The sequence below is a fragment of the Cupressus sempervirens genome, chromosome 11, assembly GCF_028749045.1.
Source record: "Cupressus sempervirens isolate cs-2001-9-10 chromosome 11, ASM2874904v1, whole genome shotgun sequence".
NCBI lineage: Eukaryota > Viridiplantae > Streptophyta > Pinopsida > Cupressales > Cupressaceae > Cupressus > Cupressus sempervirens.
The window spans coordinates 655,249,694-655,266,788 of NC_143128.1; the positions used below are offsets into that span (position 1 = coordinate 655,249,694).

The window sequence follows — 17,095 nt, forward strand, 5'->3', positions numbered from 1 at the left end:
CATATGTCAGATTTTGATGAACTTTTAGAATTGTTAATCATCAAAATATAAAAGATTATTTCAAAGTTTAAATTAATATTTACATGAAGATGTTCCAATAATCATATCTTCAAAATTGTCATATAAATGAATCAATTATGAATTGAAAAGAATAAAAAAATGATCAGCCAATGGTACCTGTGAAGCTTGTTAATGAACTTTTAGTTATAATTTTTTACTCCTTTAAATTAGCACTTAGAAGGTGAGGTGGGCATGCTGAGTACATGACATTGCAATGCCCTTGACTAGTGTAACTTTTCTCCTATATCCAAAGAATACATCTACATAACTCTTTTTCTTGGTTCTTTCAATATTTATTTAAAAAATTTACATTTGTTAAATAGTTTTAATTCAATATTGAGGAATTCTTCTAAAAGTTTTGATAAGGTGGGTATTATGTGATTAACATTTTCTAAATGAGTACAAATATAAGTGAAATTTTTAATCCAAGAATTTTTCTAGTATTGTTAATGATCACATGTTGAAAGAATTACAAATAATTCTTTTTACAAGTATACAATTATTTATACTTCACTTTTATGACCAATTTTAGTCAAATATGCAAGGATATAGTTTTATTAAAATAATTCATACATATTTTAATTATTTTATACATCAAAGAAGACTCTACTCGATTAATTGACTATAGTAAATTAAATAATTAAAATCAATGAAGTTAGAAAAGTCTAAACATGAATATGAAATATTAATTATAATTTGAGAAAAAGACATAAAATTGAAATTCCATAAATGATGCATGCATTACCACTTAAATGGTCTTTAAATATTATAGTTATGTAAAGTTGATTATCTACTAAAATAAATTGTCTCATTAGATTGGGTGTAAACTCCCCAATTTACTTATAACTCATCAAACCACTTTCTTACATAAATTAATTAAGATATTATTTAGGTAACTTGTTTCACCATTAATCATTAATTGGTTATTTTTTAAAGTTAGTTAATTGACCTTAAAGTCCATAAAACCTCCAATTTGAAATTGTTGGAAATCTAATAGGGAAATTAAGATATTGAGAAGGGGAAGGAGTTGAATCAGGATCTATAAAACTTTAACACTTCAAACATGAACCATATTTGATAACTTCACCATAAACTCTCATTAAATATTAACCTTATATCAAACAAAGCATTCATTGCAATGTAATATCATATCTAACATCTAATAACATGCATAACACACATAAGTAATTGATCAACACATAACACCATCTATGGTAACAAAAAAACCCTCCAAGGTGGAGATTAAACTATGGTGGGGAAGACACCCACAAAATCTTCACTACTATGGCAATAAAGTGTGCTTGTTAAGCCGGTTACAAGGTTTGATCACTTCTAATGATCTACCTTGTGCGGGGTCTAGCCTATTAGGAGCTTACAAGATTGTTAGGTCTACCTTAAATAAAGGATTTTACATCACAAATAAGTGAGTACTTTTTTAGGAGATTTACAAAAGGCTTTTTAGGACCACTCTGCTAAGAGATTTACCCTTGAGCACCTATTAGAATGTATTAGTACCTGGTCCTTTGGTTCACACTTCAATGATGATGATAGATCTCCTCTATTCAATAAGAGATCACCTCCCTATGATATATCTTCAATAACTCTTCTATGAACTATTCAATGCACTACTCGGTCACTCTTCCTAATACACCTTCAACTTTGCATGCATCCAAACCCTCAATTATGCACACTCAAATTAGGTCTAAAACCCTTCTTAAATAGTGTTTGGTGAAGCTTCTAGATGTCAATAAATGACCTGGATTCATCCCTTTTGTCACTTAGTCCCTGCAATTTTATGATTGGCTAACATCTCTACATAGAGATTAATGATCCGTAATTAAAGGCTCCATAACAAAATTCTCAATCATATAAATACACCTCTAGTTTAGCAAAAAATCATTTACATAATATTATGTGCCATTCCAAACAAATATATCAAACTATCTTACTTAGCACTAGTAGCTTGTTGATACTCGACCATGTCTATTATGCATGTTTTCACTTGGCTTCAACTCTACTAAGCTTACATTGTAATCCTCACTCTCTATTACACTTAGCATATGTATGCCCTCGACAAATATACAATCTTCTGATCAACTTGGCTTATGCTAGAGTACTCAGTGACCTTTGACTTACTCGACAATAACTACTACTCAGCACTTAACTGAAATATGTACAAGTATTCAATACATTACTCGGCCTATATAGGATGGCTCGATCGTAATGATAACTGACCAATCCTTCCTTGTGAATGACTAAGTTTTTGACACTAATAGACAACTTTTACTTAGGGACCAACAATCTCCCCATTTGGCATTAGTGGTGAAAATAATTTGCCATGATAAAAAATTTACATTGCAAAACTTAAACATAAGTACTCCCCCTTAGGATATTAGTCACGGCTGTAAGTCAGTCTACACATAGACTATTATACAAGTGTATTTTTCAAAATCTTTTACAAAAGCTTTTGGTATACACATCTCTGAGTATCAGACTTACTAACTCCTTATTACTCCAAAACACAACAAAATTTCAAAATGTCAATACATATTCCTTTGTTATGCTTGAAATACCTTTGATCGTGCACATCTTCATTCATTCCCCCTTATTTTTGTCATAGTTGCTTCTGGGGAGTAGGGGTCAAACCATACTTGTCCAAAAATTGTTTGTGAATATGCAAAATCATTGTTAATGCATTATCCCATATTTTCCTTAAGGATTGAAATGTTTGAATTTTAATATCTAACTTAGCAACATGATCCACAATATTATTTGCAATAGAAAGATTTGGATCTCTCTGCCCTAGCTCTTTAGCAGTCTTTAAATGTATTTGCATAACCTCTAAAGGAGGTGTCAACATGACCTGAATAGAAATAAGCTTAGCTCTTATTCTTCTATCTTTAGTCATTAATTATGCTTTCCTTCCTTGTATAAATCCCAATTTAGAAAAATGAATAGAACTTGAACTTGTGTCCATGTTCAACATGTGTGCACTATACTTCAGATCTGCCTCAAGTTTATCTATACTTGCCTAAACTTCCTTTGTGAAATATGAAACATGACACAATTTTTCTTGAACAATGCATGTACATTCTTGACTACAATTTCTAAATTATTTACAAGTTGCAAAATTTCTAGGTCTACCTCATAGTAATCTCTGTTGCCACTTTCGCCATGACTGTCTTTTCATAATTCCTTCCTGACCATTGTAGTAGCTTTTCATTTGCATCAATATTTGGGTCATTAAGTTTCTAATCTATCTGAACTAATTTCTCTATTATAGGTGCTTGATCATTCAAGTTCTCAACATCAATAGTCTCCATAAATATGTCTCTAATTTCATGTAGAACTTCCTTTTGTTGATGCTCCCTTCTCATCTCTTCCTTATTTGCCTTCCCAGACAATAGCTATTGAAGTGTTACCATTTGATCATATATTAAATTGTGTGTGTCCCATTTTGGAATCACAGTCACTTCATTAAGTGTAATAGGTTTACCTTGTATGCCTCCAAGAGATTTAGTCTTTCTTTTCTTCATTATTTTCCCCTTTGAATATGGCGTACTAGAGCTCAGCATACACTTGGTCTATGTTGATCCTTGGTTCCTTTAGTTTGCACATCTTGCATCCTTTTTTCTTCATTAGCCTTTTGTTCTAGAATAACAATTCTCTGTTGTTCATGTCTATTACCTTTGTCTTTTGCAACAGTGAGGGTGAGTTCATTGTTTAAACTTGGTCGTCCAGCCTCCTTTTCTCCCTCAATATGAGATCTTGAGGCACTTGGTCTCGCTTCACCAATTGTAGGTTTCTCTACCTTTACATTCTGCCTCTCTTCTGTCATAACTTTTTCATTTGTAACATTGGCATTGCCTTGAATGTAATTATTTAATTGTTGTCTTGGTTCCTATACAGTTTGATCTTTAGTGGCCAACATATCATGTTGCTCAGAAACATTGTCATCCTTCTTTATTTCTTCATGTTCTTGCACGTGTGTAACAAAAGGAATGGTAGATGTATTTGAAATAGTAATTCTTACCTATTGTGTAGTATATTCCCCTCCAATTTTTGGATATTCTTTGACTTGAAAAATTACTAGATTGCATCTTGCAATTCAAAATGAACAAGCATTTGAATAGGAGTTCCCTCCTTTAATTTTTTCTTAGCCAATTCACTCTCATCCTTAAGATTATCTACAGGTTCATCTTCAATATTGATTTTTTCTTATCTCTCACTTTCTTGAACCTTTCTTTGTATTTCTCCCTAAAAATTCCCAAAGTCATCATAATAATCTTTTTGATTATCCAACTTACTTTTTCAGTTTCCTCTTGTTCATCACCATTCTTCTTATCATCCTTAGGCATTAAACCATATATCTTCTTCTAGATCATTTTACTTTTCTACATGATATCTTTTATCTTACTCTTTAGTACCAAAAAAGCTCTTGCCTTAGGCACAAATATGTCCGTATACTTCTCCATTGCTTTAGTAATCTGCCTCTTAGTCAATTCAGGCATTGTTTGAGCTAATGTGGCCTCTCTAATTTGGTGTTTGGCCATTAATGCATATTTCCACTTTTCATCAATCTTATTATACAATTCATTTGGAAAACTATTCCCAATCTCTAATGGTGTGTTCTTAAAATTTGCCATCATGTTAACTAATGCTTGTTCAATCTTGGCCTTATCTGCCTTACTTAGATTTTCATACCTAAAAAACTTAAAATATGATAAACTAGCACTAACAATGATGTTTTCACATAACTCATCAATAGTTTTAGGAGACTTGTGCACTCCAACTCTGAACTGACTAATGTCATTAGATTTTGTCCTATCTACATCCACTTCTTCTTCATCTTTGTCCATTATTACTTTTCTTCTAGGCTTACTTGGCTCGACCTCTTCTTCAATAGTAATCTTCCTCTTTAGGAGTCTTTTTCCTTGAGTAGGCTTGATGATCTTAGCCACTATATTCTTGGGCTCAGCCTCAACTACAGTGATATCCACCCTAGTTATTTTCCTAGTCACCCTTGATGGTATAGGTGTAGGCTTAATCACTACCTTTTTTCAAACTTACTTTGACAGAGGGCTCAACAATTACAATTTTCTTCTTTCTTTCATCCTATGGCTCGGTAGCCACTATTTCTTTTCTCTTTCCTTCATTATTTTCTTCTTTCTCTTCTTCATTATTCTCTTCATCACCATCATCACTATCACTATTGGTCATGTCTTAACTTTTCCCTCTATGATTCATAAAGGCATCCCCTTCTGTAAGCCTTCACCCAAAGTATTCTCCAAGTCCTTAATCATACTTTTTATCTTCCTATTTATTTTGGCAACCTTCAAGTTAATTGTGATCTTGAACTTAACATCCTCATATCTACCAAAAGTTTCTGCATGGTCAACCTCCTCTACCAGCAATGTAGTAATTTTTTTAGTTGCCTCATCAATATTGATTTTATAGGGAAAGGGTCTTAACAATGAAACCCTAGGAATCACTTCATGTGCATAAGTATAGTCTATGTCACAAGAAACTAGACTTCATTGTAGTACTTATCTACCAATGATTTTGGTATCCTTGTCCTTTTTTCCATTTTCTATTTGAATTTCTCAAAATATCCATCCATAACATTGTCAAAATTGTCACCCAATTGATGAATGTACTCATTAATTTTTTTTGTGACCGGTATGCCTTAATCCCAAACAACATTTCCAAATGTAGGAAAAGAATTTTAAACATAGAAAAATATGCAGACAATCAATGACGCAAACTTACACATTGTGCTCTTAGATTTCTGGATGGTTGTGAGATTCTTGGATAATTGAGTCAATTGTAGCTCAGAAAGATTGTAGGCATAATCTTTCCTCACATTTTTCCATGCTTGGTCCACGACTACACATGGAACACTATCAGATTAACTTGACTAATAAAACTTGTGTATTATAACTCTTACTCTAAACTCAATCTCAACATCTATGATGGTAGAGATCATTAATCCTCTTTTGTTCCAAAATACTAGAGTATTTGCTTCAATGATGTCTCAACTTTGACATTGTAAAGTTTTCTTCCTATTTGTAACAAGGTAACTAGTCACATGATGGATGATTTTTTTTTAAATCTTCACTGGTCCATTTTCCAGCCATAGTTGCATATCATGGATTCTTCTCAACATTATTTTAATTTATTCCACTTTAAAATATCTCAAAAAAATTAGGGAGTGATTCAACCCTTTCTTGACAAGGTGCTTAGGTTTTTCCTTCAACACTCCCTCTTCACGCAACTTCTCGTATGCAAGTATTAATTTGTAATCTCCTATCTCTCCTTTGCACATGTAACAAGACCTAACATCATGAATCATTATGACTCTAGGTGGGATTGATGATAGGGCACCGAAGGGATCACCCTTCATTGCTATCTCAAGATATTCCTGGTACTTAAGTGGAGGAAAAACATCATTCTTCACTAGTTGAGCATTACTAACCTCTATATCCACCTTCTTCTTAGTTGTAGACGATCTTGATGCCATTTCTTCAAATTTTGGGTTTGAACATGATTACAACGTAACTCAAAAACCATACAAGTACTTCACAACTTGCAACAACTATCAATTTGACACCTCTTGAATCTCTTGAAATCTCTGCTAAAAGATCTCCAAATGATCAACTTGTTTTTCTCTCTAAAAACTTGATTGTTGTGTGCTCAAAATGACTTGTGAAATTCGATAATACCTCAAATGTTCAGTGTTAGGGCATCATAAATGCTCCATACAAATAGTAGGTTAGATACAACTATCTTGGCCAACACAGGATAAATCGGTTGTCACATTTCTTCATTTCATCAAATCGTTTAGATCCACAGCTTGGGCATAACTATCACTTCAACTCAACCGGTTAAAACTTTATGAACTTCATTACTAACACTCAGTCAACACTAATAGCTCAACTTGGAACTAACATGAATTACTCAAGTTTAAACTTTAAGATTGTCCTTGTGCATCCATTATCATGCAGATTTGGACTTCACTACATATAATATAGGAATTGATGTAAGAATTAACAATTTAAAACATAGCTCCATGCATACCTCTTTGCTTGATTTGAGGTGGGGGAATCACCTAATCCATTAGATTAGGTGATCACAACTTCATCATTTGAGCTATTTCCTTCTTCAATTTTTTTCCTCCATGTCTAGTTCATTTGGCTTCTCACTTCTTCAATATTGACCTTTACCTTTCCATTGTTCTCTTCAACATTAGGTGTTGGTACTCGGTTCATATAGTTTCTTCTTAGGTGATTGACCTTCTGATAGTTGAAACATACTAGTCCAAAAAAATTCAAGTTTCTTGATCTTCCACTGAAATGTATCCTAGAACAATTTATTGTAATGTGTCCATACTTTCCACACAATTGACAATTCACCCAAGTAATTGTAATCCCAATTTATGGTATTACCTTTCCTAGGTATTTTACCTTGACCTATAGGTGTCTAATTGGTCTTTTCTTTAGATCTACAATATTGTGCCTAATGATCATACCTCTGACATGTGTGACAATAGCCTTCAAATCTAGAAGTAATTAGTGTTTTATTGGCCTTTGATCTACAATCATATGCTTCATGACCTTGTTTGTTGCAATTAAACGACCTTTGAATTTTGGCTTAGAATTTGACTTACCAAATTTGCTCCTAGTTTTCCATAGTGATAGCATGTAGGCCTCTTGTTCTTTGGTTTTGAAGTCACATTCCTTTTTTCTCCTTGCTTTGATGACTCTTCTTGCTCAACACCTAATAGGAACTTGGCATAGGCTAGTCCATAAGTGTCGTGAGTTCTCCTTGATGCATTAATCTATTTATTGCTATGAGTCTATATGTTAAGTACAATGGGATTTGAAAGTCTTGATGATCACTTTCATAAGGTTAGAGCTTCATATAAAACATATCAATACAGGAGATCTCATAGGAGAAAACAACATTTCCAAATAGGTGTGGGCATCAACTAAAGTCCAAATTGTCTCTAAAAGAAGTGTATTTGGTGCACTTATCCATTTGATGATTTTTATTACTATCTCATATCATAGAGCAATAGAGTATGATTTTCCTATGTTTCCATATTTTTATATGCTAAAATATCTTATTTATTTGAGCTCATGCCAAATGACTAGAAAACTCTATGAATTTTCTCAACCATACAAACTAAAAATAATGATAGTAACATAGCAAGGAAACTTGTGACATCATTTAGGCTTCTCAATTTTGAAAATTGATTACTTTGTAACCTAATTACATCAGTTGATAATTCTATAGAAATTGTTATTGATAGGCATGGGTTATAAATCATAAATACATCTAATTTCATACCTCATTCATTTTTCTTTACAAGGGACACACAAGAAATATGAAAAGATCACACATCAAATGTCTTCAAACAATACAAACATTTGATTTTAAATTATTACAATCTATTTTCTTCAAGCCAACTCCACTATTGTGTTATTTATAGTATTTAAAATTACAATAAGACAATTCATTTTAAGGAACCATAACAATTTTGATTGAAAATATCACACACACAAATATTGACTATGTTCTTCATGATCATTATTTTGAGCCATTAAATTATTGTCTACCATCTTAATATCAAACCATACACAAAAAAAAATTTTAAACAGAGTTTTAATAGAATATATTAAAATTACAATAAGGGAAAAAAAGCAACAAATGTTGTTTGCAAGATAGAACAATGTCATTGAGGCTAAAAATACATCACTGCTACAAAAGCCAACAAATAACTAAAAGTGGCCACCAACTACCTACAAAATATAACACACTATGAAATATTACATAGCAATTCGATCCCATAAAACATAAAGAAGAGAGCATAATTATCCATGAAATTTGAAGAAAGATCATAGTTGTAAATTACATCTCATATTTGCATAGTGAAGTTGCAAGAAATTGGTGCTTGATCTCATCTAGATGCTTTTTATTGTCCATTCTTTAACTGTAAGCATAAGAAATTGAATTGTAACATCATGTCACAATAAAAATTTATAATATCAACTTCCTAATGCAATATATGACAAGAAAAAAATGCTTGATATCAACTTTTCCATTTATGCAACAAAATACTTTGTATCATATAATAAACAATTATATTCTAATGAAGTTTGAACCCAAAAATATCTTCTTTCCATCGTATGACACAAGCCCTTATAATAGTAGGAGGGCTAGGAGAAAAAGGTGTGTGCATTGGCCGACATCAAATATAGAAGGGTGATGACGAAATACAAAATCCCATTTCCTTTTAGCTCTCACACAAGCCCAAAAATATGTTTTTTCCTCTACATTGACAAAAAGGACACTTGGTTTCCCATTTCCTTTTAGCTCTCACACAAACCCAAAAGATATGTTTTTTTCAGTACATTGACAAAAAGGACACTTGGTTGGTTGTAATTCCAAATATTTAAGTTTTCCCACTAAGGTAGCTTATGGTGCAAAATTCTCTAGCATAAAATTTGAATGTTTGCCTCTACTTTAGACTTCCAAATCAGAGCACTTACTCTACCAATCTTTTTGTTTCAATCTACAATTCCATTTATCATTAAGCCTTGGGTTTAATTTCATAACTGGAAGCATTTTAAGGTAAGAAATATTTAAAGGAAAACAACCAAATGAATGCTTTCCAATTCACAACCAATCCTTTAAAAAATTGCACTATAGGGGCATGCAAATTTTCATAAGTAGCTCTATTGAAACCAAAGATTTAACAAAAACCAAGAACTCCCTAACTCTGTTATTTAAATTAAAATCAACCTTCATATTATCCCAGTTGATCCAATCAAGGGAAATGAAATCCCAAATACCACCAAACTATCTAATTCCTTTCTTAAACAAATAGTAAGGTTATTTAGGGAAGAAGACAACCAATTGTTGCCCACGGTATTGAACATTCTTGTTCCACCAAATATGGGAATCAACAAAACCAAAGTGATGTTGCAATAAATCCTTCCTCCAATATAGAAGATGATAAACTTGTTTCAAGGCTTCCCAAATAGATTGTAATGGGAAGAGGTGCAAATAAAACTTTGTACAACCATCCTACACCTTGCCACTTATTATTCATAGCAACAAGAGCTATTTGGTTGCACACCGATATTTTCCCTTGTTCATCCCCTGAGATAGGTCGTACAATCCATCATGTAGAAAAATGAATGCTTTGTGATCGTGGATCCAAAAGGCTCGATTCTCTTTTACTCTTTGGTTGAATGCAGTGTAACTAAGAGGAAGCTTGGAATCCAATTTTTCCATCTGAATTGGACCACAGGAACTATCAAATGAGCTTAATGAGATCATAACCTTTTTTAGAAGACATCCAACAAGATGAATAATAAACGTGAGAGGATACAAATATTCAGTTTATTACTTGAATTTTTCTAGCTTACACCAATTGAAGATTTGATGAAGGGCACACCGCCCTTACCAACTCACAACCAAGATCACAACAATATGGAGACAAAGAGAGATAAAATGCTTCCCAAGCAATTTTATTATACTTGAAAATCCTTACAATATGAACTCCAAATAAGAGAACTCCAAATTCTTACAATATGAGAGAGCTTCCTCACTAAGGGCTTCCAACTCACTTGCACACCGCAAACTTCTACAAGAAGAGCTTACAATTCCCGAACTTCTCCTTCTCAAACTTCTACTTCAAGAGCTACACTTTGAGAGCTTTCACACCTTGAAGCTTGCTTATGAATGTTCATATGCCTTGCTTAAATAGGCACTTCCAACCCAAGACATTACAAACTCAACCAATGTGGGATAAAAGATAAATACAACTACCTTACAAAAAATATTAAATCCCCACCCAAATACAACTAAGCACCACCATGTGGCCCAATTAGAAAATTAAATTTCCATTATGGATCACAACAAATATTAAATGCATGATTTAAGGAACTTTCCAAAAGCTTCTAAGATGCCACCTACACACTTCGATAAATGGAATGAAAACCATTTTTTTATTTTTTTCTATTTATGCCACCTATGCACCTTGAAAATAGAAATTTCTCTTTTCCTCTTTTTTCTATTTTTTATTTATTTTTATTTTCTTTCTATTTTCGTCACTTTCTCTCTCCTCCACAATTTTTTTATTTTTAAAATAAATTTTCCCATGCAAGATGCTCCTGCATCAGACTCCCCTAATAGATAGAAAAGTGTGTCCCACACTTTGACACCAAAAAGAAAGATTTACAACCATCTTCATCTTCACCAAAGGTTTCTAGCTCAACAGGGACAAGAAAACCAACATGCAAATCGTCCACATCTACATCACACTATCAAACACTAGAATCTCAACCATCCAATTAGCATGCTCACTCCTTGGAACAAACTGAACATAATGCTTCATCAACGAATCCTCATTAGCAACTAGTGGATCCACACCAGCAACAACAAACTCCATATCAACAACAATATGTAACTTCTCAACAACATATGCCAAACTAACAAAACCAACAGTCTCATTGCTCACAACAAGATGCTCTGTAACATACAAGTCACCACCAAAACCAACTAGATCATCCACGACTGAGTGCTCCACAATCTCCATGTCAAACTCAACCAACGGATCATGAAAACCAATCTCTATCCCAACATCAACAAGGTTAGGAATATCTTCAACAACAACCTGCAGCTGCTCTGCAAGTATTGTATCAGACTTCACAATCTGATCAACAAAACCAACCTCTTGCACCTCAACCTTGCGATGTCATCTTCTCTCTCGAACAAGTCTCTTAACCGGCCAAACAACTCTCTTCTGGATTGGTAGACTTCACAGAATTCCTTCCTCACCCCATCCCTAATTTGATTAGCCAAGCTAACTTCAAGTCGAGTAGTCATCTCAGAAAACCTTCTCTCCACCACATCACAGAGATTTGCAATCATCTCAGGGTCCAATCCTCTTGGAGCCATCTTCCAAGATCTTTGTAAACCCTCTACAACAAATCCTTCCCACGCTCCTTGTGACAACCTCGAATTGTTTGCAAGTTCGATTGCAACCTGCCACCTTGCATGAACAATCAAGAACCACATCACATGTCCAGGACCACAGATCTGTAATCCACAAGCTCTCTACAATCATGCCTCAACAAGTTCAATTTTCCATCTCTGCAACCATCAACTCATTTGCAAGCCCTTAGATCAAGACGAACTCAGATCTACTTCTCCAACCCAAGTTCTAGTGCAAATTGCCTCAGCTTCGGCAATCTGTCTACACACTCAGGAACTCCCGCTTTGATACCACTTGATGAAGACCCACATTGGCCTTACCGACTCATAACCAAGATCAAAACAATATGGAGACAAAGACAGATAAAATGCTTCCCAAGAAATTTTATTATACTTGAAAATCCTTACAATATTCTCCAAATAAGAGAACTCCAAATTCTTACAATATGAGAGAGCTTCCTCACTAAGGGCTTCCAACTAACTTGCACACCACGAGCTTCTACGAGAAGCGCTTACACTTCCCAAACTTCTCCTTCTCAAACTTCTACTTCAAGAGCTACACCTTGAGAACTTTCACACCTTGAAGCTTACTTACAAATGTTCATATGCCTTGCTTAAATAGGCACTTCCAACCCAAAACATTACAAACTCAACCAATGTGGGATAAAAGATAAATGCAACTACCTTACAACAAATATTAAATTCCCACCCAAATACAACTAAGCACCACCATGTGGCCCAATTAGAAAATTGCATTTCCTTTATAGATCACAACAAATATTAAATGCATGATTTAAGAAACTTTCCACAAGCTTCTAAGATGCCAACTACACACTTCGATAAATGGAATGAAAACCATTTTCTTATTTTTTTCTATTTATGCCACATATGCACCTTGAAAATAGAAATTCCTCTTTTTTCTATTTTTTATTTTTTATTATTTTCTTTCTATTTTCGTCACTTTCTCTCTCCTCCACAATTTTTTTATTTTTATTTTTTATTTTAAATTTTTTTTAAAATAAATTTTCCCATGCATGATGCTCCTACATCAATATTTTGTTTTTCAATTTAGTGATAAACTAATTCCACATGTCATGAAGAGAAACCCCCAATCCAAAAGGCATACCAAGGTAACAAGTAATTTGCCCATGTCTAATTTGTTTCCACTCTTTTGGAATCCAACCTAGAACTAGATAGGTCGTACCATTAAAAAATCAATTTTTTTATGAGCCAATTTGGATCTAGAAAAAGAGCATAAAGATCCAAAGCCTCCAAGACATGCTAGATTTATGAATATGAGTTTTAGAGAAATAGTAAACTATCATCAACAAAATGTGAGTTCAAGACAATTGCATTATGAGCAATAGAACACTCTTTAATTAGATTCATGTTCTTATATCTTTGCAATAGATAATTGAGGGCATCACCTACACGAACATAAAGAAATGGAGATAAAGGTAAGCCTTGTCTAATTGAGCATTGCAAAGAAACTAGATCAAATAACGCATTATCAATCCTCAATTTTGCACTTGCATAATTAAAAAGGATTTACAGTCGAGCATTGCAAAGAAACTAGATCAAATAACACATTATCAATCCTTAATTGTGCACTTGCATAATTAAAAAGCATTCACAGTCAAGCATTGCAATGAAAATATATCAAATAACACATTATCAAGCCTCAAATGTGCACTTGCATCATTAAAAAGCATTCACAATCAAGCATTACAAAGAAAATAGATCAAATAACACAATATCAATCCTCAATTTTACACTTGCATCATTAAAAAGCATTCACAATCGAGTATTGCAAAGAAACTAGTTCAAATAACACATTATCAATCCTCAATTGTGCACTTGCATCATTAAAAAGCATTCACAATCAAGCATTACAAAGAAACTAGATCAAATAACACAGTATCAATCCTCAATTATGCACTTGCATCATTAAAAAGCATTCACAACCGAGCATTGCAAAGAAACTAGATCAAACAAAGAAATTGGATCAAATAACACATTATCAATCTTTAATTGTGCACTTGCATCATTAAAAAGCATTCACAGTTGAGCATTACAAAGAAACTAAATCAAACAAAGAAACTAAATTAAATAACACATTATCAATCCTTAATTGTGCACTTACATCATTAAAAAGCATTCATAATTGATCATTGCAAAGAAACTAGATCAAATAACACATTATCAATCCTCACTTGTACACTTACATCATTAAAAAGCATTTGCAATCGAGCATTTCAAAGAAACTAGATCAATAACACATTATCAATCCTCAATTGTAAAACATTCACAATCGAGCATTGCAAAGAAACTAGATCAAATAACACATTATCAATCTTCAATTGTGCACTTGCATATCATTAAAAAGCATTCACAATCGAGCATTGCAAAGAAACTAGATCAAATAACACATTATCAATCTTGACTTGTGCACTTGCATCATTAAAAAGCATTCACAATGAAGCATTTCAAAGAAACCGGATCAAATAACACATTATCAATCCTCAATTGTGCACTTGTATCAATCAAAAGCATTCACAATCGAGCATCAAAGAAACTAGAATAGATCACACATTATTAAAGCATTCACAATTGAGCATTGCAAAGAAACTAGAACAAATAACACATTATTAATCCTAAATTGTGCACTTACATCATTCCAAAGAAACTAGATCAAATTACACATTATTAATCTTCAATCTTCATTTGTGCACTTGCATATTAAAAAGCATGCATTCACACACCTACATATTTGAGCCCACTCACCAACCTCTTTTAATCAAAATATTGTCAAGAATAAATCTAACACCAGCATGCATTCACACACCTACATATTTGAGCCCACTCACCAACCTCTTTTAATCAAAATATTGTCAAGAATAAATCTAACACCAACAATCTTGTTTGGACTATCATTTTTGTCACTAGCAAAGATCCTTGATGTATGGCTTCCAAATAGACAAGATAGAAATCCTCCTTAATATGTTCCCATGTGAATTTCTAAGACTATTTATACGAATTCATTAGTAGAAAGGTACTCCACATCTTTCAACAATTTCCAAAGACTACACATAAACTTAGATACATAAAAACTTAGTTACATTGCATCTCTTGTTACTCTTTCCTAATTATAATTATTCTACTATTTAATAATATTCCTTACAATATATCTCTAATTATTGCAAGTACAAGTCATATTATATAATTTAGAATACAATAATAATAATTCATTTTGTTATTGTTTTTAGCTTATTTTAGTTTAAACACCCTATCAACTCACTATTACTACTGATATATCACCTTATTGGAAGAAATTTAATTCCAATTTTAAAAAAATTAAAAACTTTAGCACATAGTGCAATTTGGAAAAGAAAAATCTATTAAGGTCCACTTGGCAATGAGAATACAAGCTCTTAAAATTTTGAATTCTTCGTTTGGATGCACCAAAACAGAATTGAAATACAAAGTAAAATGAGAATACGTATTCCAAACTCAAAAATGGGGTTTTACAATTCCACTCAAATAGGTATTCTAAGGTGTTATTAGAATACATATTCTTATTCCACTTTTATTTATTTTTAAAAATATAAATTTTAGGATCCATGAATTCCCATCAAATATTGATGGGACCAAACAAAAATATGTAACCCCATTTTCTATTCCAGAATAAGTATTCTATTCGCCTATTCCTATTCCTCCTATTTGCCTATTCCTATTCCGCAGCCAAACAGACCCTTACCTGTAAAACTTAAAACTGCCACGTCGTTAAAAGATGCGGCAAACACATATTGCAAGAAATATCCGGTCCACCGAACCCAGTAATGGAAGAACGGTGGAGAAGAACATTTCGGTACAGTAAAAACCCAGAAATTTTATTCCTTACTTCAAAGCCGTATACAAGAGCTCAAATCTTACGAACAACCATATGATTACACAGGACAGGCAGAAACGAGAGACAGAGAAGGGGGTATTTAAGAGGTAGGGTTTGCATGAGTTAGGTTTTCAACAACCTCAACCCTAGCAACCCCCTGAGGAGCATCAGGGGCTTTGGCCACTTCCACAACCCCCTTCACTTTCTCTTCTTCCTCGTTTTCTCCCTGCTGCGCCTCGTCGATGTAATTGGGGTCCCCCTCGTCAATGGCGTCGGGGGGAAGATCCAGAAGGCCGTCGTGTTCGGGGCCCTCCCAAGTGTACTTTCCGCCGTGCCCTTTCTTCGATGGAAGCCCCAGATATCCCCTCGCTGGGTGCCGCTCCAGGCGCTCCACTCCCCTCTGCACATTCTTCTGCCTCTGGTACTCTTCAAAGTGAGGCCGCGGATTTATGTCCACCACATCCCCTTCCTCCTTCGATTTCGTCTTCGTCGTTGCCCTCCCACTCATTTTCACTACAACCAGATGATGCTCGAGTCAGATAAATAAGAAGGGAAGGCGAAGAGAAGGTATTTATGGGAGGTGTTGAATCTAGATCGTTCTTCATCGTGAGGGCGGCAGAGCGGTCGTGTATCTGCTACACGTCCCTTGAAGCTTCTCGAACGGCAGGGGATGGGCAGGAGGCATGGAGAATCCAATCTTCTCCACCGTCTTAGTTGCCGTAATCGGCAAGGACTTCAAGGACTCCCACATGGACCTTTCTTTGTGAGGCACTTACGGACCCTTTTTCCTATAAACCATGCTCACATCAGTCCGGAGCAACATATATGCACCATTATATGCACCATTATTTAATGGAAATATAAAAGACTTCCACCATTTAACATTTAGGAGGGTTGTATATATGCTGCCATGTATTCATTGGCACTCACAACGAGATCTATTATGGTAATACAAATAAATAAAGGGCATATAGGGGAGGAGGCACCCGTCGGGAGAGGACCCAATACGTGCATTGCCTATCTGAAATTCTTTGAGAGACAATTTGTTTCTTAAAAGCTTTAGTAAACACTTGAAATTGTTTTTTATTTTGTATAATATTTTAATATGTTTTTATTTTTATCGAAAAAAATTAAATAGTGTTT

At 33.8% G+C, this 17,095-nt stretch overlaps 1 protein-coding gene across 1 annotated transcript; it reads right to left on the bottom strand.

The window, feature by feature from the left end:
• Window positions 1–15,932: 15,932 nt before the first annotated feature.
• LOC149531482 (uncharacterized) lies at window positions 15,933–16,798 on the bottom strand. The gene has a single exon (XM_089810192.1). It carries the CDS (start codon window positions 16,458–16,460, stop codon window positions 16,053–16,055), a length of 408 nt encoding a protein of 135 aa, XP_089666318.1. The 5' UTR covers window positions 16,461–16,798; the 3' UTR covers window positions 15,933–16,052.
• Between the last annotated feature and the right edge of the window lie 297 nt (window positions 16,799–17,095).

Bases quoted from the DNA above. Each gene is read 5' to 3' on its own strand.
- LOC149531482 (XM_089810192.1), bottom strand. From the start codon at position 16,460: ATGAGTGGGAGGGCAACGACGAAGACGAAATCGAAGGAGGAAGGGGAT.